Genomic DNA, 27,880 nt, shown 5'->3' with positions numbered 1-27,880 from the left:
TGAGTATCTCTAGGAGGGAAGGGGTGAGTGGCTGGTTCATCACTGGGACCACTGACTCCTACACTGACCCATCCATCTGTCATCCATCGGGGAGGCTGACTGTCTGTGTGTCTGCCCAACTGTACATACCATGTATCAGTCATCAGCAGAGTGCTATGCTCTAAGACTGTCTAGAACCACCCTTACAGGCACACCCAGGGATGGGCTTCTGTTTAAGGTGTTTCTCATTGCAACTGGATTGGGAATTAAGATTAAATATTACACTTCCACCCATCCATTAATCCATCTTTCTGTATACCCACCCAATATGTCTGTCTATCATCTCTCATCTATCTATCTAGTCTATCTTTTTAAGATTAATTTTTATTTATGTATACATCTGTGTGTGTGTGTGTGTGTGTGTGTGTGTGTGTGTGTGTGTGTGTGTGTGTTTATGACATCTGTTTGGGTGACTGCAAAGACCAGAGGAACGTGTCAGATCTTCTGGAGCTGGAGTTACAGATGGTTGTGAGTCACCATGTGGGTTCTGGGATTTGAACTCAGGTCCTCTGTAAGAGCAGCCAATGCTCTTAACTGCTCTCCAGCCTCTGTTTACCTATCAGAACCCACCCACCATCCTTCCACTCATTCATCAACACCCACCCAGCGTCCATCTCTAGATTCCATTTCCATTGACTTCTCTCCATTCATCTCCCCACCTTTCTCTCCATCAACCACAGCCCATCCAGTGCTCACCATCTATCCATTCAGCACCTGACTCTGGTCTACTCTCTACACATGTACTTTTGTATTTCATCCATCCATCCACCCACCTACCTACCCACCTACTCACCCACTCATCCATCTGTCTACCTACCCACCATCCACCCATCCATGCATCCACCCATCCATGCATCCTCCCACCCACCCACCTATGCATCCATACATCCACCCACTCATTCATTATCTGTCTGTCTTTTCCGCACCTTCAAGCTCCCCTCATTCTCGAATGCGTCTACCTCTTGGTCCTCCAGCATTCATCCTTCAGGCTTTTGTTTGATCTACTTAGCATCTTGTCACCCATGTCCCCAACATTCTAACATGCAGCCATCCACCTAACAGATTTGTCGGATCTGTCCTGTTCCCCACTGTCCTGACAACACCCCCCTTCTTTCCATCTTCTTGTTTTCCTGTTTTTCATCTACCCATCCGTTTTTTCTTCAGTTCATTTCTCCTTCCTCTCTCTATCGGCCCAGCTCATCTACAGCCATCACTAGTGCTTACCCATCCACCTACCCACCCTTGCATTCATCTGCTCTCTAGCCACCCACCCACCCACCCACCCACTCATCTACACTTAGTCTGCTGGCATTTACCCAGCAATGTCCATCCATCCACCCACCCTTTCCTTTCTGTGGTACTGTGGGTTGAACTCAGGACTTCATGCATGCTAGGCAAATACCATACCATTTTTCATTTCCATCTCGCAGCCTCCTTCTCCCTCCTCATTTGGAAATAGGTTCCTGCATTTACCTGGGTTGGACTTAAACTCACCCAATCCAGTCAGGCCTTGAACTTGGGATCCTCCTGCCTTAGCCTCTTGAGTAGCTGTGATTACGGGCCTGACTACAACCTCTGCTTTTAGAAGGCTTTGGCTGATCTTAGCTCTGCTACTTTTCAGCATAGAGATCTTGGGCATGATGTCCCTTCTCCCAGCCTAGATGGGTGAGTGGCAGTCCCCAGCTCACAGGATTGGTGGAACAAGCAAGAGTGCTGCTGCCTGGTGCCTGTCGGCCAGTGCCTGCCACAGACGCCTTAGTGCAGAGTGTTGTCATCATTCCCATCCACCCACTCCTCCAACAGGTGCTGGTGGGAGGCAGGTATGTCACTGTCCTCCTGGACCCACACTCCTATGACACGGTGGTCTGGGAGCAGCGCACACGGCTGGACTTCCACCCCTATGCCATCTTCCTCATGGAGAGAATTTTTGATCTGCAGCTTCCAAATTTCAACCCCAGCGAGGAGAAGGCCAGGATGAAGCCGTGAGTGGAGATGGGCCTGTGGGTGGGCCGGGCTCCAACCCCACCTCTCAGGTGGTCTGTACTTGGTGCCTGTCTTAGCCAGGATCATGGTTGCTGTGATGCAGCATCGTGACCAGAGCAGCTGGGGGAGGAAAGGGTTTGCTTGACTTATGCTTATACATCATAGTCTCCACATCATAGTTCATCACTGAGGGAAGTCGGGACATGAACTCAAACAAGGCACGAGCCTGGAGACAGGAGCCGATGCAGAGGCCATGGAGGGGTGCTGCTTACTGGCTTGCTCCTCATGGCTTGCTCAGCCTGCTTTCTTATAGAACCCAGGACCACCAGCCCAGGGATGGTACCACCCACCATGGACTGGGCTCTCCCCCATCAATCATTGATTAAGAAAATGTCCTACAGGCTTGCCTACAGTCAGATCTTATGGAGGCATTTTCTCAGTTGAGGTCCCCTCCTCTCAAGTAACTCTAGCCGGTGTCAAGTTCACATACAACTAGCCGCACAGCCCCGAAGCCACCGTCCAGGAGAGACAGTTGAGAACAAAGGCAGCTGGAATCACCATCTGGCCCATACCTGCCGGTGCTTGTCACTACCACTAGGTTCCACACGTGGCACCACCCCCAGACACTCCAGTCACTTGCTGCCAGTGTGGCTTAGATGGAACCTCACATGTAGAGACCTCTCACCCTTGGCTATGGGCAGCAGCTCCCTGGGCTCTGCGCAGCATGAAGGAGGCCCAGGAACTCCCTCACTCCTGCCTAGACTGTGTCATTCAGGTCCACACGAGACCAGGTCGGTAGCCCAGGCTCTCTTTGTCTCCTGCCCATCCATCTGAAATTGTTATAGTGGCAGCCCTCTGCTAGATTTCACAGAAGAGGAGCTGGCTTCCTAGGCCCTCCTTGTCCAGAAGCCTGTGGAAAGCCCGTAGGTCCCTTGTCCAAATGTGTGCACCAGGCAAGGACAGACTGCCCTGGCCAAGAGCTCGTACTGTGGAGTGGGGCCGACTAGAGCTTAGCCCCAGTTGTACCATCACTGGCTGTGTGGCCTAGTCCTGATGCTCTCCTTCCTGCCTCAGTTTCTCCACTGTAAAACAGTGTCTTGGTGGTAACTGCCATTCCTTTGGCACACACACAGTCTCTTTTCTGAGTACATTAAGTGGCGAGTAACTAACTTCTATCACTGGTCTCAGCATGCTGATGCACAGAGACCTGCAGGCGCTCACGGAAGCCATGTACACCAACCTCCGCACAGTCCTGCTGGGTGACTCCACAGAGGCAGCCAGTGGCTGGCACGAGACAGGCCTCCTCGATTTCGCCTACAGCTCCCTGCTCAGGTGAGCCCACGACCTTGTCACGGCCAGGGGAACTGGGGGTATCCTGTAGGTGAGGACACCATGGGAGATGCTCAAAGCAGAATGGAAGAGGGAGGTGGTTCAGGTGGGACCCCAAATTCACCTCACAGACTTGAGCTGTAAAGCTGCAAAAGGGTCCCCAGCATCTCCTGGAGCAGGATTCGCCTAGTCGGCCTTCACAGAGCATCTGTGTTTGGGTTTAGACTCTGACTGTCAGAGGCTAGCAGAGAGGATGCTTGGGGAACCCAGGGAGCTTGTCCTGAGGCCAGACCTCATGACTGTTGTCAAAACAGTGCAGCCAAGTTCAACTCCTTCAGCTGTGCCGGGTCCTCAATGGTCCCATGGGACATAGCAGGGGACACAGCAGATAAGTTCCTTATGCCTGAGAAGGCATAGATCAAGGATAGGACATGGGGGGTGGTGCTTGCAGCCTCAATGATGTGGTCTAACTGTGGGGCTGAGGGGCGCCTGCTGTGCCAAGACCCTGGTGAGGAGACAGAGAGTACCAAGGTCCTGAGGTGGGAAGAAGCTGGGTGAAGGGGCCAGCGCAAAGGGGAGGGGCCAGTGGCAGAGGGGAGGGGCCAGCGCAAAGGGGAGGGGCCAGCGGCAGAGGGGAGCGACCAGTGGCAGAGGGGAGGGACTAGCGCAAAGGGGAGGGGCCAGTGGCAGAGGGGAGGGACTAGCACAAAGGGGAGGGGCCAGCGCAAAGGGGAGGGGCCAGTGGCAGTGGGGAGGGGCCAGCGCAAAGGGGAGGGGCCAGTGGCAGAGGGGAGGGACTAGCGCAAAGGGGAGGGGCCAGCGGCAGAGGGGAGAACAGGTGGAGATGTCTGCAGAAGCCAGTCTCACAGCCTGGAGGAAGGTTTGGGAATGGTGGCTCTGTCAGGTGGTGGCGACGATCCTTAGGGGACTTACAAAGGAGCCCAGATGCGATCTCATTTATAAGCTTTATGCTCTCACATAGGGGACATCTGTAAGTGAGAACCAGGCAGAGGGACCCACTAAGATGTGTGTATCTCCTAGGTGGGTCGCAGTGGAATCCTGGAACTGGGAAAGGGCAAGAACACAGGATTAATAGGGTCTACTGAAGGCTTTTAACAGGTGGGGAGGGTTGAGGGACTATGTATCTCAATGGTTGGTAGCACCATTAAAAAAAAAAAAAAAGAAGACATTTTAATTATCCCCAGAAGTTCAGAGCAATGTGTGTGCGTTTTTGATAAAAGGCAGCTGTTTGTTGACACATGTGCACACAGGTGTCATCAAGTCTGGGTGGACAGGATGCGTAAACTCACTTCATGCTCCTTAAGGTGGTAATTTGCAGACTCCACTTGTTAGATGGGGAAACAGGCCTAAGGACTCACTTAGAGTCCCCATTGGGGTCATAGGCAGCTGCTCTCAGCCACACCTTCAGTGGGGCACTCCTTCCTTCCTCGGTTTGAGAGTTTGCACACACAGCAGGGCTATACTGGCCTTTGTTGCTGGGGCTCCCTGTGTAGAGACAGCTGAATCTCGGCTCTGACTGTTTATGGCACCGAGCGCCACCTAGTGGCGTTCTGGATCCACTTTTGCTTGTCGGGGAGCTGACTTCCATTCTGGACTATGCCTTCCCCACATCTACCCAGAGGATATTGGTGAAATTATTAAGGCCACTCCACGTAGTTAAAAGGGAGGTTTATTTTGTAGGGTAACTTACAAATGAAGGGATAGGATGTAGGGTCTAGCAAAGGTATGGCGCGGTCTAGCAAAGGTATGGCGCAGTCCAGCGGTGTTCTCTGGAGAACTCTGCTTGGTCTGCCTCCAGCGTCCAGGGTCCCAGAACCAAGAGAGACCTCTCCTCTCAATCCTGGGTCTTCCGCTTCCTCCCTCAGCCCCGCCTTGTGGGCATGACCATTACCGAAGCCTCAATGGGGGTTGGAACTTCCAGGCCAAGGCTGGAATGGCTACCCACTACATCTCCCCCTTTTGTCTAAATAAGAACGTTCTAACCTAATACAAAACTATATACAAAGAAATGGTTATCAAATATTGTCCAGGAGTAATGAGGGATAATGACCTAGATAACTTGGAATTATAATAAATGCAAACAATATCAAGCAAAAAACACATACTAAAATCCAGGGAAGTCTAGAACATGCGTAGGTGGCATGTTACAAAGATAATTATAGTCAGGAAAGGGGAGGGAGAGAAACTTCTGGACTGAGGCTGAGGTAGGGGAAGGTTGAGCTTGACCTCTGACCAGAAGTGGGCTTCTTGTTGTCCCTAAGGGTTTGTCTCCAGGGACACAGATACTAGGCTGGGCTGGAAGTAGGGTGCATACAGGGGATGTGGTGGAGACCTAGATGGCTCCTGTCACCAGAGTCCTCAGGAGTGTGTTCTATTTATCTACCCATCTTTCTAGTCATCCTCCCACCAGCCACCCACCAGCCACCCACATCCGTCCATCCATCCACTCACCCATTCACCTATCCATTGTCTATTCACCTTCCTACTCATCCATCTACCCATGTATCCACTCACCCATCCACCTCCATCCACCCACTCATCCCTCTGTGTATCCACCCTCCCACTCACTCATTCACTCACTCACTTATTCCTCCATCAACCTATCTACCCCTGCCCCACTTACCCAGCATTCACTGTGGCCTACTGTACTGTGTGGGTGAGGTGCAGGGTGGGGACTAGGCATGGTTCTCTGTCTCACCCTCTCATTCTGGTTTCCACCATTTTCCTGCTTGGAAAATCCTCTTCTGGGAGACCCACGACTGGGGGAGCTCAGGAAGGTGGGGTGGTACTCTGTTTCTTTCTGCTGCTGTGGTAAAACATTCTGACTGGAAGCAACTTGGGGAAGAAAGAGTTTATTTCATCTTACATTTCCAGGTCACAGCCCAACACTGAGATAAGTCAAGGCAGGAACTAAAGACAGGAGCCTGAGGCAGGGCAGGAACTAAAGACAGGAGCTTGGGGCAGGGCAGGAACTAAAAACAGACAGGAACCTGAGGCAGGGCAGGAACTAAAGACAGGAGCCTGAGGCAGGGCAGGAACTAAAAACAGACAGGAACCTGAGGCAGGGCAGGAACTAAAGACAGACAGGAACCTGAGGCAGGGCAGGAACTAAAGACAGACAGGAACCTGAGGCAGGGCAGGAACTAAAGACAGGAACTTGAGGCAGGGCAGGAACTAAAGACAGGACTCTGACTTATTGCTGTCACCCCAAGAGCCGGCTACCTGACCCTGTATGGAGTGGAGGCCTTGCCACGCACCAATGAAAGCCAAGCCCAGGACCGTGTCCACTCAGCTGATGTCTTCCACACATTCCGCCAGCTGGATCTGTTGCTCCCCAAACTGGCTCGAGGCTCCTTGTCAGTGGGTAAGCACCACGAGGTCACATCAGAAATGGGTGGTGGGCCCTGTCTTAGAGTGTCTATTGCTGTGAAGAGACAGCATGACCACAGCAACTCTTATGGTGGAAAACCATTGGGGTGGTTTACATTTTCAGAGGTTCAGTCCATTATCATCATGGTGTGACATGGTGGCATGCAGGCAGACTTGGTGCTAGAGAAGGAGCTGAGAGTCTTACATTTTGACTTGTAGGTAACAGGAGTGGTCTGTCTCACTGGGTGTGGCTTGAGCATACATGAGACCTCTAATCCACCTCTAGTGGCACACTTCCTCCAACAAGACCACATCTACTCCAACAAGGCCACACCTCCTAATAGTTTTCTTTCCAACCACCACAGGCCCCATGCACAGACTGGATGGTATTTCCCTTAAGAAGCGACAAGAGCCAGGCATAGTGGCACATGCATTTTGTCCCAGCACTTAGGAGGCAGAGGCAAACAGTTCTCTGTGAGTTCAAGGCCAGCCTGGTCTACATAGCAAGCTCTAGGACAGGCGAGGCCATATGGTCAGACCCTGTCTCAAACAACCAAAATTTAAATGAACTAACTAACTAACTAACTAACTAACTAACTAACTAACATAAAAGAAACAGTGAGAACCTTGCTGTGATAAAGTATCCAGGGAAAACACTTTAAAGATGGAAAGATGCATTTGGCTCTGGGTTTCAAAGGCTTCAATCCACAGCCACCTGGCTGCATTGCTATTGGCCTGTGGTGTGGCTGAACGTGGTGGGCAGGAGCACTCGGCAGAGGAGGCTGCATGCCTCGTGGCAGCCAGGAAGTGGAGAAAGCTGGAGGAAGAGTCTGGGGGAAAAGGCACACCCATTCCCATGACCTACAGCCTCCAGGTCCCCACTTCCACTAGCCCTTTCTAGCTGTGAACTCCATGAGGCTAGTGTCTTCACAGTCCAGCTCTCTCTCCATCATGCCACCAGCTGGGGACCAAACCTTCAGAACATGATCCTGTTGGGGACACATTTAAGACTCAGACTGTGGTGGACCATTTGGATTCGGAGCTCTGGAGGAGACCAAGCCAAGTGCACATGTGATGGGAGCCATGAGGAGGCCAGGAACAGCCATGTGTTCCGGCATCTCTGCTCCGCTGGCGACTTTGAGCTAGCTGCTTCTCTCTGGTGGCACAGCGCAGCAGAAAGGAGAGGAGAAGACAGACTCTGGGCTCCGCCTCCCCATGTTTCTGTGGTCGCATTGTGTCAGATGGGAAGGATGGCACCATCTTTGAAGGTGGCAGTTAGGGTTGGCCGAGGTCCTAGCAGCACTGCTTGCCGAGGACTTTTATTTTGCGCGTCAACAGGCTGAGTGTGGTCACATCTGGGGTACAGCTTAGTTTTTTTGTTTGTTTGTTTTTATGTTTTTGTTGTTTTTTCGAGTCAGGGTTTCTCTGTATAGCCCTGACTATCCTATAACTCATTCTATAGAGCAGACTAGCCTCAAACTCACAGAGATCTGAGTGCCTCTGCCTCCTGAGTGCTGGGATTAAAGGCGTGCACCACCACCTGGCACATCTTTGTATTTTTAGTATTTTCTTTCTGCTTCCTGTTGCTTTTTTGAAACAGGGTCTCTCTGCAAACAAGGCTGGTCTTAAATTTAGGCTCTCCTATCTCAGCCTCCCAAGAGCCAGGATCACAGGTGTGCACAGCCATGGAGCAGCTCACACCCCTCAGCTGAAGATGAGGCGTCTGCCATTCCCTAGGGCCACCACCCGCCTTTCTGTTGGTTTGCTAGTCTGCTGGGCAGATGCTGGCAGCTTTCTGTTGTCACTTGCATATCATCACAGCGTTGTCAGCACGCTGTCATCAGTCTTCAAATTCTTGCCAGCCTGGAGGGCAGGAAAGGGCATCAACACCCTGCTCATCTCCCCACCTACTGTGCTGGGGCATCGTCTGGCCTCTCTGGCCTCTGCATGCCTTTTCTGTGAGCGCGCCGCACAATCGTCTTTATAGAGATTGTTCATCATCTCGCGCAGTCCCTGGGGGTGACGTCACAGAAGCCTCTTTGCAGATAGAAAAACTGAGGTGCACACAGATGCAAGCATTTGTCATTAGATGCAGCAGGTGGGTGGCAGAGTAGGCAACATGCACCCTTTGATTGCAAAATCCACTGTGTTAAATACATGTCCCATCCCAGCACCAGTTGCTTCTCCAGAAAATCTTGGCATTTTTTTCATTGTCCCTCCCTCCATGGGAGCCTAGTCCATAGCCTTTCATGGCCGAATGTTATGTTTCCCAGTGTGAGCAGCAGGTGGCAGTGTTGGACAGTTACCCTCAGGTGGACCCAGGGAGTTGACGGACCATGTGAGTGGAGTGTGCCCAGAAGACCACCTGGGCCAAGCCCACCAAAATACCAAATGTAGATCTTTTTCTCCTGTGCTCTCTCCCAGGAAATGATCCTCCAGAAATACACACATATGGTGGCAGAGAAAGAGAGACTCATGGCCACATTGCCTGGGACAGCAGGAGCTAGAACTCATCTGGGCCAGAGTAGGGCTTCTTAAATACATAAGGCATCACATGAGAGCAGACCCCAAATCTGTGAAATAGAAGGGGAGGAAACCCATGATGTTGCTGACCAAGATGCAGGATGTTGGCCAGAACCTTCTACCTCGATCCAGATGTGGCAGTGATGTGTTTGGATTTCTGTCTTCGAGGATTTATATAAGGAAGAGAGAATGAATTTCTACGGCACAACCAGTGTGAACTCTTAGGTTGCTGTCTCCTCCTCTTCCTCCTCCTTTAAAAAATATGCACACACACACACACACACACACACACACACACACACACACACACACACACACACATTTGGTCAGAATTTCTTGTATGTTGGTCTCAAACTCACCAGGTATCCAAGGATGACTTTGAACTTCCAATCCTCCTGCCTCCACACCTGGGTGCTAGGATCACAGGTGTGCACGCACGCTGGGTTTACTTTCTCTCAGTGTTCCCTGTATGTATGTGGAGTTCCCCATCTTTTCAAGTGTCTTTCAAATATGAATGTATCCATGTTGACAAAATCATACATGTTAAAGTTGACCCTCCAAGGCCTCTAGTCTTAAGAGTCTTATGCAGTAACAAAGAAGGGGGTATGTGTCTTATTTGAATAGTTTGTTTTTTTTTTTTTTTTCATTTATGAAAAAGGGCTTTTAATAGCAGGGGGAGGGGCTTGAGAGGTAATCTTGCTGTGTAGGCCAGGATAGCTGGGAACTCACTGTGTTGCCTAAGCTGGCCTCAAACTGGTGATCCTCTTGCCTCTGCCTCCCAAGTGCAGATGTGCACCACCACAGTCGAGAAGAGTCATTCACAGAATCATGGTGTGATCAAGATTCTAAAGGTCCTGAGGTAACACACCAGGCACCCAGCTTGTCTTTGCCAGACCATCTTTGAGTTGTGGTGTCCAGGGAAGACACTTGAGCTGCAAGGCTGAAGCCTTCTCTCTGTGGATACAGAAGTGACTGAGTCCCAGAAGTGGTTCAGGCCTCAGTCAGACCACACAACACAGGCTTCTGTGTCTCCCATCTCTGGGTCACCTCGTCTGTCCTTAGAACTGTTCTGGGCACAAGGATGGGTGGGGCCAACCATCCTGAGGTGTTTTTTAGTTGTTATAAAAGTCCAGAGCTGGAGAAGCCAGGCGGTGGTGGCGCATGCCTTTAATCCCAGCACTCGGGAGGCAGAGCCAGGAGGATCTCTGAGTTTGAGGCCAGCCTGGTCTTCAGAGTGAGATCCAGGACAGCCTCCAAAACTACACGAAGGAACCCTGTCTTAAAAAAACAAAAAACAAAAAAAACAAAAAACCCAAAAAGTCCAGAGCTGGAAAAGTGGCTCATGGGTAAAGTGCTTGATGTCAGAGCATGAGGTCCTGATTTGGAACCCTGTCACCTAAGCAAAGATTAAGTGTGGTGGCATCTGCCTGTAACCTCAGTACTGGGAGCGGGGTGGATCCACCATGATCCTTTGGGGTTCGCTGGCTAGCCAGTATGGCTAGAAGGACAAGTTGTAGGTTTAGTAAGAGATCCTATCTCAAAAAAAAAATGGTGGAAAGCAGTAGAGAAGTGGTTCTCAACCTGTGGGTCAAATGACCCTTTCCCAGGGGTCATCAGAAAACACAGATATTTACATTATGATTCATAACAGTAGCAAAATTACAGTCATAAAGTAGCAATGAAAATAATTTGATGGTTGGGGGTCACTACAGCATGAGGAACTGTATTAAAGGATTGAAGCATTAGGAAGGTTGAGAACACTGCTCTAGAGAAAGGCTCCCAATATTGATCTCTTGTCTTTACATGCATACATCCACACAGCATGCACATGTACACATGTGTACACACATACACACACACACACACACACACACACACACACACACACACACGGCCACAGTGACTGCACAACAAGAGATTGACATTGTGAGGTTGGGCCTCAGGGACAGCCAGACATTTCTGTGGCTGTGGTGAGCCTTTTGCCTTTTTTTCTGACTATCTGGTCAGGTGGCTTTGAGGACATCCGGAGCAAGTGTTGCGGGGTGATGTTGTCACCTCCTGTGTCTCTTGGTGATTTTTAAAAATCCCCCATGTTGACATCTCCCGAGGATTCACAGTCAGCCTGGCTGGAGTCTGGGCTCCCAGGACAGGAGGAGCTCTCCAGAACCCCGTACAGTGAAAGTTTTGTGATTCAAATGAGCCCATCGGCTTGCTGCTTTAAATCTGAACTGTTGCACCACCCAAAATGGTAAGGAGAAGTTGAGCCCATTGTCTGAAAATGTTGCCAACCAACTTAAAAACAGTAAACAGCCTGAGATGGCTCAATCGGCAGAGTGTTGACCACACAGGCATGAGGACTCAAGTTCCGGTCCTAGGGCCCACATAAAAGTGGGGTGTGACTGCATGTTTACAGTTCCAGCACTGGGGTTACTGCTTTTGAAGTCAGTTGGAGGCTTTTTCAGTGGGATCCCCTGGGAATCGCTGGCCAGCTAATGTGTCAAATCTGCAAGCTCCAGGTTCAGTGACAGATACAGTGTCTCTGAAAGAAGCCGGAGAGTGACTGATACTCAGCTTTAACTTCCTCATATACATGCATGTGTGTGTCCCCCTCAACACATGCACACTTGTAAGCCTGTGCATGCATGCCCCCCTCAACACATGCACACTTGTAAGCCTGTGCATGCATGCCCCCCTCAACACATACATACTTGTAAGCCTGTGCATGCATGTCTCCTCAATACATGTACTCTTGTAAGCCTGTGCATGCATGCCCCCCAACATGTGCATACTCATAAGCCTATGCATGCATGTTCCCCTCAACACATGCATAATCATAAGCTTATGCATGCATGCATGTGCCCCTCAACATGTGCACACTCATAGGCCTATGCATGCATGCATGCCCCCTCAACACGTGCACACTCATAGGCCTATGCATGCATGCATGCCCCCTCAGCACGTGCACACTCATAAGCCTATGCATGCATGCCCCCTCAACATGTGCACACTCATAAGCCTATGCATGCACGCATGCTCCCCTCAACATGTGCACACTAGTAAGCCTGTGCATGCATGTGCCCCTCAACATGTGCACACTCATAAGCCTGTGCATGCATGCTCCCCTCAACATGTGCACACTAGTAAGCCTGTGCATGCATGTGCCCCTCAACATGTGCACACTCATAAGCCTATGCATGCATGCATGCTCCCCTCAACGTGTGCACACTAGTAAGCCTGTGCATGCATGTGCCCCTCAACATGTGCACACTCATAAGCCTATGCATGCATGCATGCCCCCTCAACATCTGCACACTCATAAGCCTATGCATGCATGCCCCCTCAACATGTGCACACTCATAAGCCTGTGCTTAGCCACACGTTCCATCCACACAAGCTCCTGGGACTTGAGGCTGTCAGGTCTCAGTCTGTTGGGCAGGCCACCTGACATACAGTGAGAGAGCTTTCTAGCAACCCCAGGTGGTGCCAGTTTCCCCAGGGGTAGCTTTGGAGACCAGCGAACCTCATGTTTGTGTGTATGCTATGAGGTGGGGTATAAAGATGAGACTAGTTCCTAGAAAAGCATTACTAGACGATGCCACCCTGGTACAGATGGGCAGCCAGTGTGGTGTCACCGGGGGATGTAACAGGTGGGACAGCTCACTGTATAGCATTTATGTCAACAACCCAGCCTTGCCTTGTAGCTCACAGACCACATGCCAGCAGTGTTGTTCTGTGTAGACCCTCAGTGCCTGACTTTGTTTCAAGCACACTGCCCTGTGGGTCACCTCTGTAGACAGAGGTCCTCTCCTATACCTGCTTCATGTCCAGGCTGGTGTCCTTGAGGCAAAGTTGAGCTTCAGATATTCTGAGGTACTTTTATGGCCTTCGCCGGCTTCAATGTCAACGTTACAAATGGAGAAGGAGGCTAGGGCAAGCTCAGTATGTGCAAAGGCCCGAGTTCCACCCCTAGCACCAGGAACTATAGACAGACACATGTGAGTTTCTACAATGAGCACCTGGATCACTGGCTTCTTTAGACAGCACCGACTCTGCCTGGGTGGAGCCATTTGCTCTACCAGGCTGGGGAGTGTGTTGCAGCAGACTGGAGGTCTCCTTCTTCAGGTCTATATGGCCTCCTCAGGGTCTCTTCCTTCGCTGACCTTACCTGTCTGCTCTAGAGGAAATGGAGTGGAGCCCCCACATCTGTGTTTCCACCGATGGCCAGTGCGGCTCTTTCTGATATGCTGAGTCCTTGGTCTTGTGTGCATGGTGGCCTTGCTCTGGGCTAGGTCCCGAGGAGGAAGGCTGACACCTGGAGTGTGGTCCTCCTACCCGGCCCCACAGAGCCCACACATTTACCAAATCTCGATTCGGTTTTGCTATGGGGAGTTCTCTCTTGCAGGACAGGGCCTTATGCCTTTGTGCTAAGCGACATGGGTCCCAGGCAAGGTGACTCTTACAGAGCTTCACCCCAAGCTTTCCCACCAGTGACACCCAGAACACTTGTGGCTTTGTGCTCTAAAACCTTTCTCCTCTGTGCTCTGTCCCTGCAGGGGACAAAGACCACGCCTGCAGTGTCAAAGGCCGCCTGTGGAAGCTGCTGTCCCCAGCCCAGCTGGCCACCAGGGCTGACCGGAGCAGCTGGCTGCAGAGTTACATGAGGCACCTGGAGGAGATGGGGGTGTCGGAGGAAATGCAGGCCCGGGCAGTGGTGCTGCAGCTCTGGGCCACACAGGTGGGCATGGGTGTGTAGGTGTGGAATTCACATGTGTGCGCTGGTATGAGCAGATGAGGGTGTGAGCACACAGCCTGCTGGCCATTCCCATTCCTCGCTCTGTCCTGTCCAGCAGCTTTGTAAGCTGGCGCTCCCTATAATAGGCATTACTTATTTAATGTATGGGAAAATGGCAGACTGATTGAAAAGAGGGTCTCATGGAGCCCAGGCTGGCCTCAGTCTTGCTATGTAGCCAAGGATGACCTTGAACATGTGATCCTCCTTCCTTCACCTCCTGAATGCTGGTATTATAGGTCTGTGCAACCATGCCTGGTTTATAATGTGCTGGAGTGGATGAGGCCTTGTGCATGCTGGAAAGTTCACATGCAGTTTAATGAACTCCTGGACTTGGGCTCCAGCCCCTCACACCTCAGATCTTTCCCCCTCTCCTGCTGTGATTTTTGTCCCATGTGTGACAGAGTTGCAGATCGCCCAGCTCTTTCCCTCTGCTTACGTCAGAACATCTCCTAAGAGCAAGAACCTCCTCCCACGTAACCACAGCCTGATGCCTAACTAGGAGGCTTAGCCCCGCCCCATGATCGTGGTCTAACCGTGTCTCACGGTCATCCCAGCGATGCCCCTGTCTTCGTTACTTTCCTGTTGCTGTGATGAGACACTCCAACAAGAGCCAGTTTGGGAAGGGAGGATGTGTTTTAGTCACAGTCCAGGTCACAGTCCATCACTGTGGGAAAGTCACAGCGGCAGGAGCTTGCCATCTAGTCACTTGTGGTCAAAAAGCATAGAACAGAGAACATCGTCTGTGCTCAGCTCCTCTGGCCCCTGACACAGGGCAGGACCCAGCCCAGCAGTGCGGCCACCAGGAAGTGGTTCCTGCCCTGTGAAGGCAGGATTGTCCTCACAGGCATGCCAGAGGCCTCCCCAGTGATTCTACACCTCAAGCTGATAACAGAGAAGAGCTATTGTAGTCACTTAACGCTCATCCTGGCCTGGGCCTCTGCATCAGCATCCTACGTGGCACCAAGCCCTTCTGCCTCTTCAGTTTCCATTCTTCTGGTGGTCTTTTCTTTTCCCTGTTTTCCACGACCTTGGCATTTGTATTTGTATTTGTTTTTGTTTTTAAGTGTGCAGACCAGTGATTCTGGGAATCACTGAGAAGCTCCTGTGAGTACTTTGAGCAGGTCCTTCTGGGAATGCTTGCATTTCAGCAGGGCCGGGGCAGGGAGCTGCGATCCAGGAAACATGCTCAATGGCCAGGGAGGAGAATGTGTGGTAGGAAGCAGGGCTGTGGTTGGACCTGTCACAGCTGGAGGCTCAGGGAGGCCTCTCCAGTAGAGATCTTTGAGCTGTGTCTGGATGTCAAGAAAGCTAGCCTCAGAGATCTGGGAATTCAGAAATATTTCAGGCAGGGGAGATAGCAAGAGCAGTGTTGAAGCCTGCCAGGGCAACAGCACAGACTTGAGCATGGTGGGAGCCAGATGAGTAAGCACACCAAAGAAAGAGCAATGGTGTGAATCTCCCTGGGAGAGGGCGGCCAAGTGAGAGTTCCAAGATTTTCCTTTTTTAAAGAAACTATTCATTTTGAAGATTTATTTAAGTGTGTGTGTGTGTGTGTGTGTGTGTGTGTGTGTGTGTGTGTGTGTACCTGGTACCTAGGAGGCTAGTAGAGGGCAGCAGATCCCATGAAACTGGAGTTATTATAGATGGTTATGAGCTACCACATGGGTGCTGGGAATTGAACCCAGGTCCTCTGAAGGAACAGTGAATGCTCTTAACCTTTGAGCAATCCCTCCAGCCTCGATTTCTGAGATCTTAAAGTTCTCCTTATAGACAGGAACAGGTCACCAGTGAGGAGGCTATGCTGGCCACTGAGATATTGGAGAATCAGATCGATAAAGGGAACTAAGATAGCAATCAGTGATGTTAGGCATGGAGCAAATGTTGACATGGGAGGAAGGGGCAATCGCTTGGATGCTGTGAGTCTGAGGCCTGGTCACTGCTCTCACCCCACCCAGCCCCCTGCCTTCTCTGGGCCCCACTTGGCAGTGACTGTCGGACAGGCTGGTCTCCCTGGGTGATTCCTCTCCATCGAGTGGCAACTTATTTTTAGTTGTCCTCAGAGCTATTAACTGTCCAGCAGGCAAAGGCTGGCAGCGGCAGGCCAGGGCTTAATCAGCAGTTGGCCCTATGCATGCCTGATAACATATTTGTGGGCCAAAAGGACAGGGCGCTCTGAAGTGTCCTCAGAGCCCCCTGTGGAAGTGACTGCTGTCCACGGAGTAGGAAGTTGGCCAGGCACCTGAGAGCCAGATCGCAGGGAATGGCCTCCAGCACGGCTTGGAGTGGGGACAAGCCCTCCCAGCAGAGGGGCCTGGAGGACTCGGAGTCATGACATCCGGGCAGGAGGCTGTATGGTCCAACAGCTCTGGACACCAGCTGTGGGGCCTGCCCGGATATAAGGCAGTTTTCATTTTCTAGCACGTCGGTCCCCACGCCCTGCAGTGCCTCAGTTTACCCACCCATACAACAGCTATGCAGCTCCTTCCTCAGGGTATGGCGGGACAGTGAAAGGAGCTTGTGGCCTGCACCCAGCAGGTGACAAAGGCTGCCCAGGTGTTTCATCAGAGAGCTGTAGAACCAGCCTGACGGCATACGCCTGCCGTCCCGGCACTTGGGAGGTGGAGGCGGGAGGCCCATAAGTTCAAGGTCACACTCTTCTGTGGTGAGTATGAGGCTAGCCTGGGATACATGAGACCTTGTTTCAAAAAACCAACCAAATGAAACGTCAGCAACAGAAATGTATTCAGCCTCTGTGTGTATGCGTATGTGGCTTCATTCTAGAAACCGGGCATAGAGGAGTGGGCAGGGCAGAAGAAAATTCTCATCTACAGAGCAAGATTCCAGCAGGGAAGAGCAGTTAACAGATGGGTGAGTCTGTGAGGTCATGAGAGAGAACAGTAGAGAGGTACCAGTGGGCAGGTGACAGACATCTGAGCAGAGACTTGGCGTGAAGGGTGAGCCACCATGCAAGTCTCTGGAATGAGAGTTCCAGGCGGAGAGAGAGAGAATAGGTACAAAGGCCGTGAAGTTGGCGTGAGGGTGATGTATGGAGAGGTGGCAATTTGAGAGCCCCTCAGACCCCTCCAGACCCCTCAGACCCTTCCAGACCCCTCAGACCCCTCCAAGACCCCTCAGACCCCTTCAGACCCTTCAGACCCCTCCAGACCCTTCAGACCCCTCCAGACCCTTCAGACCCCTCCAAGGCCCCTTCAGACCCTTCAGACCCTTCAGACCCCTCCAGACCCCTCAGACCCCCCAGACCCCCCAGACCCCTCAGACCCCTCCAGACTCCTCCAAGACCCCTCCAGACCCCTCAGACCCCCCAGACCCCTCAGACCCCTCCAGACTCCTCCAGACCCCTCAGACCCCTCCAGACTCCTCCAGACCTCTCAGACCCCTCCAGACCCCCTCCAGACCCCCTCCAGACCCCTCAGACCCCTCCAGTGAGGGAGCTTTGTTCCAAGCAGCAGATGTGGCCTATTGTGCTTTAGAGGAGACATGGAGGCCAGGAAACCACAGTCTCTACTGTGGGGTGGAGAGGGCCTGGGAGAGGGGCAGGTCCTGGAGTCCCCAATGGTAGTGCAAGGCTGGGAGCCAGTATCAGCAAGTATCCAGTCAGCTTTGGTGTGAGCCCAGGACGGGGAAAGGGCTGTTAACAGCTGGGGAAGACGTGGAGGGGGCAATCAAGGCAGAAGCTTGGTCACGTGAGATGCAGATGGTCTAGAGCTCAGGATAAGGATGTAGGCCAGACAAAACCTGTGGGACCCAACGGTGGACAGACGGCAGCGAATGCCATTGCACTGGGCATGGTGGGGGAGAAGCAGGGAGCCAGCTAAGGAGGCATGCGGGGCAGTGCCGGGGAGGTGGGGACCACCCATACAAACAGTGTTTGGGAGGCAGGGTGAGGAGCTGGAAGAAGCTGCTGAAGTCGAGGATCTGTGGCTGTGGCAGCTATTGTAGATTGGAGACTGAGTCACAAGTAATAACTCCAAGTGATAGTGAGCTGTCCTGTGGGCCAACCATCCCGTTGAGCACTCTACAAACATCATCTGGATCCTCTCCAAGCTGCCTGAAACTGGGGCCTGAGGACCAGCAGGAGACTGATGGGGGAGGTAGCACACACCCCAGCATCCCAAGACCTGGGAGGAGGCCGAGATCTAAGGTCCAGGCTGGGGTGTGTTGGGGGTGGAAGAAGGTGTCTGGAGCTGGGACAGGCTGGCTCCTGTCTTGGGCAACCGCTGCCCTGGGGACTCTGGTGATAGAGAGCTGACTGGCTTCTCCACCTCAGGCCAACCACCTTTCCACATTCTCTTCCTGTCCCACTACCGCCTCTGCCTTCAGCCTGACCACAAGACAAGGTTAGACCAGAAAATTAGACCATAAGCTAGCTGAGACTAACCACCGTGGGGGAAATCCAGGGTGCACATATGTGTGTACACACACACACACACACACACACACACACACACACACACACACACCGTGCAGTTGGCAGAAGGATGCTAAGGCCATTCACTTGTCTAAATCCAGCTTTCTATTTGATTTTATATCATAACATGGACATTCCTCACGACATGGCAGACCACCATGAAAACCATGCAGGACACCCCTGCAGGACACCCGTTAAAAGCAGAACATCCAGTAGGAAGTCCAATCAGGCCCAGGTGTGGTAGCACACGCCTTTAATGCCAACACTCTGAGGGTAAAGACAGGTGCATCTGTAGGTTTGAGACCAGCCTTGATATTAGAACCAGACTATCAAGTTCTAAGTTAGCCAGGGCTACATAGAGAGACTCTGCCTTGAAAAACAAAAGAAAACAAAAAGGCCATGGATTCAAAAGAGAGCAAGAAGTATATGAAAAGAAAGTTTTTGAGGGAGGAAAGAGAAGGGAAGAAATGAAGTCATTATAGTATAAGCTAAAAAGTAAAAGAAAATTAAAAAAACAACAAAAGAAATTCAAACAGGTTGAACGGGTATGTGCATGCAAAGAACGTCTGCCTGGGGCTGGGGACATGGCGGGGAGATGACACTGTTTGTCACGGGCTTGCCATGTAAACACAAAGACCGGAGAACATTCCCAGAACCCATGTTACAAAGAAAAATAAGCCAAGCGTGAAGGCACGCGTCTGTGATCTCAACACTGGGGTGGTGAGACAGCCAGACCCCCGAAGCTCACTAGCTAGCCTACCTGTCAAGTTCCAGGCCACGAGAGACCCTGTCTTAAAACAAGATGGGTGTCACCTGAGGAATGACAGCAGAGGCTGCCCTCTGACCTCCACATGTGAACACACCTGCATATGCACCCCCACCCAAACAGAAAGTCAATCTGCCCCCTCAACCTCCCAGCCCCCAGCCTCTGTCCCACAGGGGACCTCAGGGGGGGTCCTGTGTCTCCTAGTCTTGATCCCTCACAAGACCCCTCTTCACACACACAGCAGCTCCCATGAGCCCTGCCCCACACCTTGCAGCCTTCTGTTCGCGCCTGTGTTTCTTTCAGACCCAAAGGAACCGGGATTTGTTTTCGTTTTTGTTTTTCGAGACAGAGTTTCTCTGTAGCTTTGGTTCCTGTCCTGGAACTCACTCTGTAGCCCAGGCTGGCCTCAAACTCACAGAGATCCACCTGGCTCTGCCTCCCGAGTGCTGGGATTAAAGGCCTGTGCCACCACTGCCCAGCTGGAACCGGGATTCTTAATTTTTTTTTTTTTTTTTTTTTTTTTTTTTTAACAATTTACAACATGATAGGCCATCATTCTCCTCACTGGTATGAGCTTGTTTCTGATTTTCGGGTTCTGTATTAGGACTGCAGTTCATGTCCTCTGCCCAATGCAATTATGTTTGTAAGACCTTATTGGGAAAGATGATGTCTAATGATGCTGTTTGAGTCTGTGGCTACAGTCACTTTTAGGATAGACCAAACCTCCCTGCAGGTTGAGGTTGCTCTGGATCCGTGTCTGCATCAGTGAAAGGTGAGGAGGAGCCGGGTGAAGATGTTTAGGCAGGTCTGAACGGGTCTTGGAGCACACCATGTCATTGATTTTCCTAGGTGATCTTTTGGGACGTTTCAATGAATTTTTGTTAAAAAACTAACAATCTTTATTTAACTGCTCATCCTTCGAGAGATTAACCGTAACACAAGAAGCATTAAGGAAATTTGGTCTTCTAAACTATAAATAGCTATTGTTATCAGCTAGTTAAACCCGGCAGCCTGTGTTGATAGACATGCACTCACAGGTCTGTGGATCTGGCTGGTCTAAACTGACCCAGCTGGGGCAATTTAGCTGTGCCCTGTGTGTCTTTCATCCTGGATCCAAAGGCCCAGTCAAAGGGGGAACGTAAACAAGGTCTCTGAAGGCCAGATTTCTACTATTCATTATTCCACTTTATGTTATTTGTTGGTCAAAGCAAGTCCATGGCTGAGCCCAAGTTCAAGCGCAGGGAGATGTCATCTGCTTCTTCTGTGGAAACTGTAGAGGAACACGGGAAGCCCCAGGCTTAGCCACCCTCAAACATTCTCAGTGTTCTGCCTCGCAGACTTGCTCCTCTTGCATACTTGTTTGGATGAGTTATGGAGGCTTCCCTGGGTGACTCCAGCCCAGAGGCCTCACTCGATGTCCGGACGGCAGGAGTGCCCTTCAAGCAGGTACGAGGCTGAACCAAACAAAGCCCCAAGCACATTTTGGCCACAGTCTGGGGCTAAAGATAACTGGCGACGCCTGGGTGATGGGCCAGCATGGGAACCAGGCATGCTGAGCACTGCGCTGTCGCTCAGCCTGAGGAGACCTCTTGGTCATTTGGTGAGTGACAGGCTTCTCCTTGTTGCAGGGGAATATGGGTCCCACGGCCTTCTGGCTCCTCCTCTTCCTCCTCAAGAATCCTGAGGCCCTGGAGGCTGTCCACGAAGAACTGAAGCGTGTTGTCTGGCAAGCAGAGCAGCCTGTTTCACAGATGCCCACCCTCCCACAGAAGGTTCTCGACAGCATGCCTGTGCTAGGTAGGATGGTCAAACCTGCTAATCTGGCTACCTCCAAGGGTCCCTCTGTGTCCTCACTACCCAAGTCTCCTGGTCTCAAGGGATTCTTAGTGTCAAGTGTTTCTGAAGCACCTGCAATGGAAAGAGACTCAATCCGAGTCGTGCAACAGGAAGTCTCTAGCTTCAGGCTCAGGTGGACCCAGGTGCTTGAACAGTGTTGCCAGGGCTAGGTCTCTCCCTGTCCTTCAGCCTCATTTTCTACTGGGGTGCCCCTGGTCTCTGGAGGCAAGCAGCTGGAGGCAGGGCCTCTCATCCAGCATTCCTAGCTAAAGTCCCAGAGATGTGTTCATTGGCTTTTGGGGTTATATGCCTGCCATCCAGAACCAAACACAGGGCTCAGGGGGTTGAGCTGAGCCCATGAAAGCTCAGACCGCCAGCTAAGAGTAGGTCAACTGTCCAGTTTCTGGAAACAGGGGTGTGACCCCTAGAGGAAGGTCAGGGACTATTTCCAGAACGGAATGAACACTGTAGGTAGAAGCAGAAACTCTCCTCCTCAGCTGTCTGATGTCCCTGTGGCTCCCACTTCCCAGGTCCCCTCACATCAGGGACCACAGAGCACACATTTTGTCATATGGCTTTTCCCACCTTGCTGTGACTGTGTGTCAGGTGTGCAGCCTCTGGCCATTGCTCTGTTTGTCCAGAGGGTAAGAGGGCAGCAGGTAGCCCTTCCTGCTTGTTCTTGCAGACAGCGCCCTAAATGAGACTCTCCGGCTCACCGCTGCCCCCTTCATCACTCGCGAGGTCATGGCAGACCTGGCTTTGCCTATGGCTGACGGGAGGGAATTCTCTCTTCGACGTGGTGACCGCCTCCTCCTCTTTCCTTTCCTGAGTCCCCAAAAGGACCCAGAAATCTACACAGAGCCTGAGGTCAGTAGCAGAGGCAGGACTGGACATCTCAGGGACTGTGTGTGTGGGGGGGAATGAGCGGCTGAGGGATGAGCTGGTCCTGAGTGACAGGCTGCTGTGATCCTTGCTCTCTCTGCAGCCTGGGAGTCGTCATCTCCACAGTCCTTAAAACCAGCCCCGTCCAGTCACTTCCCATTATGCTCAGTTATGACAAGTCTGCATGAGATCCCCAGTCCTTTGTCCTGGTGCAGGCTTGTGTGGAGTGACGTCACACATCATCATCCTCTTGTTTCAGGTGTTTAAATACAACCGATTCTTGAACCCAGATGGGTCAGAGAAGAAAGACTTTTACAAAGATGGGAAACGGCTGAAGAATTACAACATGCCATGGGGAGCAGGGTACAATCAGTGCCTGGGGAAGAGCTATGCCATCAACAGTATCAAACAGTGAGTCCTCGAGAGGCAAGGCGTGGGGGCAGCACGCATGGCCACAGCACGCCTGGCCCAGCAGGGAAGGGGCCCGTTGGTGGGGTGTGGCCAGGGCAGGACTTGGACGTGGCCCAGGATGTAGCCAAGGTGCGGTGACACTTGATGCCCTTACTGCTTTGATTGATGGCCTCAGGCTGATTCCAAACTGGCAGAGACTCAACTCTTGTCTGAAAAACTGTTTATTTGTGATTTTTGTTTTGTTTTGTTTTGTTTTTGTTTTTTTGAGACAGGGTTTCTCTGTGTAGCTTTGTGCCTTTCCTGGAACTCACTTGGTAGACCAGGCTGGCCTCGAACTCACAGAGATCCGCCTGACTCTGCCTCCCGAGTGCTGGGATTAAAGGTGTGTGCCACCACCGCCCGGCTTATTTGTGTTTTTAAAATGCGGGCTCTTTTAAAAATCAGAAGAGTTCTCGAGGAGGGGGGAGCCACATTTCTGATTTCTTACACAATGGTCAGCTCTGGCAGGAGTGTTCTCCCTGTGCGGGTGGTGTGGGAAAACCAAACGCTGGCTGCTGAGTCCAGCTGGCCATGGCTGTCCATCTGTGGCTGCCACAGCAGGTTCAGACCTTTGTGGCAGAAACTGGCTGAACTTCAGGGTTCCCTGCCCTCCTCCCACCCCTGCCTGGCTGTTGTAACTCCCGGCAGAGCTGAGAAGCTCTGATGTGCTCCTCCTGGGATTTCCCTGACCCTCAATTTCCAGGGTCACAGACTGCCTGGACCAGGGACTATGCTATCTGCCCACTGTTCCATTCTGTAACCTTCTGAGCCTGTCTCCTCAGCTATAGAATGTGGGTGCTGATCACAGCTCTAAATGGATCAGAATGGAGTTTTCTAAGTGCCCATCCCCCACATGACTCATCACAGGCTTTGAGAAACGTTAGCTAGTGTCTGTATTATTCACATCATTAGCGTGCAGGCGCCATGCCAGGGGACAGTAAGTCATGTTAACCTTTTGATCACTTTTCTCAGCAGTAAAATGGAAATAAGGATGGAGTCACTTCTGCCCTAATGCTTAATATGCCTTCCCCAAACCACCTTGTCATGCATAATCAGGCAGTGAAGACAGTGGGTGTCAGGCTCAGCAGCACTTAGAATGCCAGCTATGGGGCAGGCTGAGGCAGGAGGATGGCACGTTCAAAGCCTGCTTTGGCCACTTTATGAGCTCTTATCTCAAACGTAAGAATAACAAGGTGATTGAGGTTGGATCTTGATGTGGGGTGCTGCCTAGCATACACGAGGCATGAGGCTCCATGCTCAGCATCACAAAATAAACCCCCCAAAATAAAACCACAGGGAGTCTGAAGCCTAGCATCTGAAACTGTCATCAGTGACACCTGAGGAAAATTAGAGCCAAATGGAAGGTGGTCATGCAGTTTCACACATGCTTAAAGAATGCACAAGGGTGGAGAGCAGGCTCAGCAATTAAGAGTGACTAAACTACTGCAGAGGACCTGAGTTTAGTTCCCAACACCCTGGTCAGGCAGCTCACAACTGCCAGTAACTCTTGCCCCAGGGGATCTGATGCCCTCTTCTGGCCTCTTCAGGTACTGCATGCATGTGCACATATCCCTCCCCCATACCTCCCACACTCACCTATCTCTCCCCCATACCTCACACACACACATAATAAAAAAATAAAACTTTTTTTTTTCCAAGACAGGGTTTCTCTGTGGAGCTTTGCACCTTTCCTGGATCTCGCTCTGTAGCCCAGGCTGGCCTCGAACTCACAGAGATCCGTCTGCCTCTGCCTTCCAAGTGCTGGGATTAAAGGCATGTGCGCCACCACCGCCTGGCAATAAAACTTTTTAAAAAGGCACAAAGTCTGATGAATAGGGCGGTCGGTTGATGTTCATGTATGTATGCTTGGCTAGTGCAGGCTCTGCATGCACCCCTGCGTCTGGGACGTGAAACAGCATGTGAGCAAATGTGAGGTTGCCTCTGCTCATGTTTGCATCCTAATGTATCTGTCACACCAGGACAGAGTCTCTCATTCAGATTAATAACTATGACATAGCTTTGCAGTTCCTGCTTCATCCGGTTTAGGGACAGACAAAAGAGGTGCTGGGTTTTATGTGTTTAACATGGTACCTGACTCATGGCACCTCAACAAATCAGAGAATTTGCTGTGACCTCAGTTATTGTGAGCTCCCTGATAGGAAGCTCTCAGCCAATGGCAGCTGTGATAGCTCCGACCATTGGGGACTAAGGTCAAAAGGCCTGTCTCAGATAAACTCTCCCTCCAGAGCTGGGAACCAGCTTACCTTTACCTCCCTTTGACCCCACAGGAAAACCAAGCCCCCAAGTGGGAACAGACCCCGGCGAGGGTCACTTCCCCTCAGCTCACCCACTTGCCAGCTCCTCTTGCAGTGAGAGGAGAAAATCTTTGCTGTGTGTTCTGCATGGCTTTGGGCCCCTGGATTGAGGTGGGGGACAGGGATGAGGCACGGGACAATCAGGATCATGTGGACAGTAGTGAGTCACAAGGCAAAGCCTGTCATTGTCATTGAGGCTGATGGCACCCTAGGCATGACAGCTTTATGTGTCTCCAGAAGGTGGTGGTAGAGAGTGCTGCCTTGCAAAGGTGGCCCTTGGTGACAGTTGCGTCACATGTAAGAAGTCTTGAGGGAGTGGTGTCAGCTTTAATTTTACAGGCACTCCTGGTGACTGTGGCCCTGGCCAGGGCTGACTATAAGATTGCTAAGCTTAGGGGAAGGAGGCTGGAAGAGCCAGTCACCATGAGCATTGTGACGCACCTGGGACTCAGGACTACCCAGGTGCTGTGGGTGTGGGGTTAGAGACACATGGCTGGGGCTGGGGGCTGGGGCTGGGGGCTGGGGGCTGGGGGCTGGGGCTGGGCCCTCCCTCTGGCCACTCCATTATCTGCACATGATGCTGCAGGCAGGAGATCTGGGGAACCACACCCTGGCTCTTAGGGCTGTGATGTAGAAATGACTGCCATGGGCACAGCCACTCAGCCTCACTCCGCTTGGGGCTGTCCTCACCTTACCAGGCTCTGCCAAGCCCCGAGAAGCACACCGGCTGAAACACTCTCTCTCCTTGCAGATTTGTGGTCCTCCTACTGACTCACTTCGACCTGCAGCTGGGCAGCGAGGACACAGAGGTCCCTGAGTTTGACCTCAGCAGATATGGCTTCGGTCTGATGCAGCCCGAGGAGGACGTGCCCATCCGGTACCGTGTCAGGCTGTGACCCGTGGAGCAGACACGACATTCACCTGGGGTCTCCTGACTTCCCGTGCCTTCCTCACTGGCTCCCTGTTGTTCTAGAATGCTGTGTCTAGAGGAGGGGCCATAGAGGACATGGAGAGCAGGAAAAGCTCTGTATCCCGCTGTGAAGACTTGCTTCCAAATCAGGCTGCCCGTGCTCCAGGTTACCCTATGCCTCCTGTCCTGTGGTGCCAGCAGTCCCCACCACCATGCCCCCGACTTCTAGAGCAGTCACTGTCCCTACCTTTAACAGCCGGTGTAGTCCAGGCCCTGGCCAGCATGGCAGATGTGGGTCATGGAGGCCCTGGAAGGATTCGTCAATGTGTTTTAAGTTCTGTCCCCAGATTATTAAAGAAACATGGCCTTCCCTTTCTTCACATGAATGCCTGTCCTCTGTCCTTGATTCACAGACAGTAGGTGGCAGGGCTTCCCTTGTGTTAAGACTGGGATGCAGTGTGACCTGGAAAGACCTGGCCTTGTGAGATGTTTGGAGATTCAGTCTAGGGAGTCTTTCCCTGCATCCCAGCACACAAACTCCTGCTACAGTGTACACAGGCCAGCAGAACAGCTTTGTTCAGCCTGTACTTTAAAAATCAACATAGCCAGGCATGGTGGCACATGCCTTTAGTCCTTGCAAGGTGGAGGCAAGCAGACCTACATGAGTTCCAGGACAGCTAGGGCTACACAGAAAAACCCTGTCTCAAAAACCAAGAACAACAAAATCAGCATAATAGCCAGGCGTGGTGGTGCACACCTCTAATCTTAGCACCAGGGAGGCAGAGGCAGGAGGATCTCTGTGAGTTCTAGGTCAGCCTGGTCTACAGAGAAAGATCCGGTCAAACAACACAGTAGATATCATATTATCTGTGGAGGATTCCTGTGGATGCCCTGGCTACACGGGGCCGACAGTCCAAAGAGGAGTTCTGCCGGGGTCCCCAGCACCCACCTTCCTTGTATGAGGTTTTGGCCGAGTCAGCATTGACATGACACCCCTAGTTCCTTCTGGTCCTGAAAGCATTGGAGTCTGTGCCCCTGTTCTGACTCTTGGGGGCACTGGTGGATGAAGTGTAGGGACCAGCTAGCTTGTCCTCAGGCCACACTGCTCACCTGACTCTGGTCTGCACCAAGTCAGTGGTGAAAACTCACCTTTGTGTCAATCTCAGGCTGACTTCAAGGGGACTGTGGCTTGCAAATCTCCCTGTAACCGTAAACACGCTCACTACTATTAGGCCTTGTTTCCCAAGGGTCTTTATTCCTTTTCTTTTCTTTTCTTTTTGGGACAGGGTGTCTCTGGAACTCACTATGTAGACCAGGCTGGCCTTGATCTCACAGTGCTGGGATAAAAGTGTGTACCACCATACCCAGCATCCCAAGTGCCTTTAAGTGCTGAGACAGGCACAGCAGACCTATATTTCTGTTCCTCACAGCATCCTGGAGAAGATATGGTGTTATGCCAGCTTTCCAGATGAGAAACCCAGCTCAGAGAGGTTAAGTGACTTGCCTGGGGTCACATAGCTCTTGCCAGTAGAGTTCAGCCTTACACACCTCTCCTAGAAGCAGATGTTGGGTGGGTAGTCTGTTCTTCATTCCTAAGGCTCCAGGGGTGGTGGTGGGACACTTTTGTTTGGCATTAGAGAACTGGCAGCCAGGAACACCGAAACATGGTGCAGCTTATGAGACACAGGCACATCTGTGATGAGGTCCTTTTAACTTTAACTGGAAAGACAGAAGAGGCCCTGCACCTATGTGTTCCAGGGGCTCACCTCTCAGAGCAGAGCTAGGTCTGGGAGGCTTCCCTGGCCCTGGGTCTCCAGGCACCTTTGGGATTCCCGGATAGACAGTGTGATTGGCAGGAGTCTGGGCATCCCCAGGGAAACCCATCTCCATGCTTGGGTGACCCCCCACTGCTGCCTGCTTCTTATCTTTGCAGGAAATCAGAGCTGGCAAACCTCCTGTGGGAGGATGAGCCAGTTTCCATGGCAACCCCCAGTTGCCTCCTCACGGCTGGAAGGGGAGGAAGAAAGTGGCAGAAATAGCTGCAGAAGGTCTCACAGGCTTCAGTACTGGTGCGCTAGAGGGAAGCCCTTCAGAGCCCCATCCTAACTGAATCAGACTAGACTGTCCCCAAGATGCTCACCTCTGCTCAGACAAGGGCTAGTTCCCTTTAAAGGTGGCACCTCCTCAGCTGCAATCAGGCGGGGATCGAGTATGGGGAAGACAGTGAAGGTCAGGC

General features: G+C 51.8%; 1 protein-coding gene across 1 annotated transcript in view; it reads left to right on the top strand.

Moving 5' to 3' along the window:
* Ptgis (prostaglandin I2 synthase) overlaps nucleotides 1–26,030 on the top strand; it is a 30,960-nt gene extending 4,930 nt beyond the window's left edge. Inside the window, exons 3-10 of the mRNA XM_036184329.1 lie at nucleotides 1,843–2,021; nucleotides 3,211–3,354; nucleotides 6,585–6,736; nucleotides 13,818–13,999; nucleotides 20,880–21,048; nucleotides 21,773–21,954; nucleotides 22,229–22,380; nucleotides 25,486–26,030. Of these exons, the coding sequence (XP_036040222.1) occupies nucleotides 1,843–2,021; nucleotides 3,211–3,354; nucleotides 6,585–6,736; nucleotides 13,818–13,999; nucleotides 20,880–21,048; nucleotides 21,773–21,954; nucleotides 22,229–22,380; nucleotides 25,486–25,630 (1,305 nt within the window). The 3' untranslated portion in view covers nucleotides 25,631–26,030. The remainder of the gene's footprint in view (nucleotides 1–1,842; nucleotides 2,022–3,210; nucleotides 3,355–6,584; nucleotides 6,737–13,817; nucleotides 14,000–20,879; nucleotides 21,049–21,772; nucleotides 21,955–22,228; nucleotides 22,381–25,485) is intronic.
* The last annotated feature ends 1,850 nt before the right edge of the window (nucleotides 26,031–27,880 follow it).

This window comes from Onychomys torridus, chromosome 4 (assembly GCF_903995425.1).
Source record: "Onychomys torridus chromosome 4, mOncTor1.1, whole genome shotgun sequence".
NCBI classification, from domain to species: Eukaryota; Metazoa; Chordata; class Mammalia; order Rodentia; family Cricetidae; genus Onychomys; species Onychomys torridus.
The sequence above is the reverse complement of the archived record's forward strand: the minus strand, read 5'-3'. Positions and strand labels throughout refer to the sequence as shown.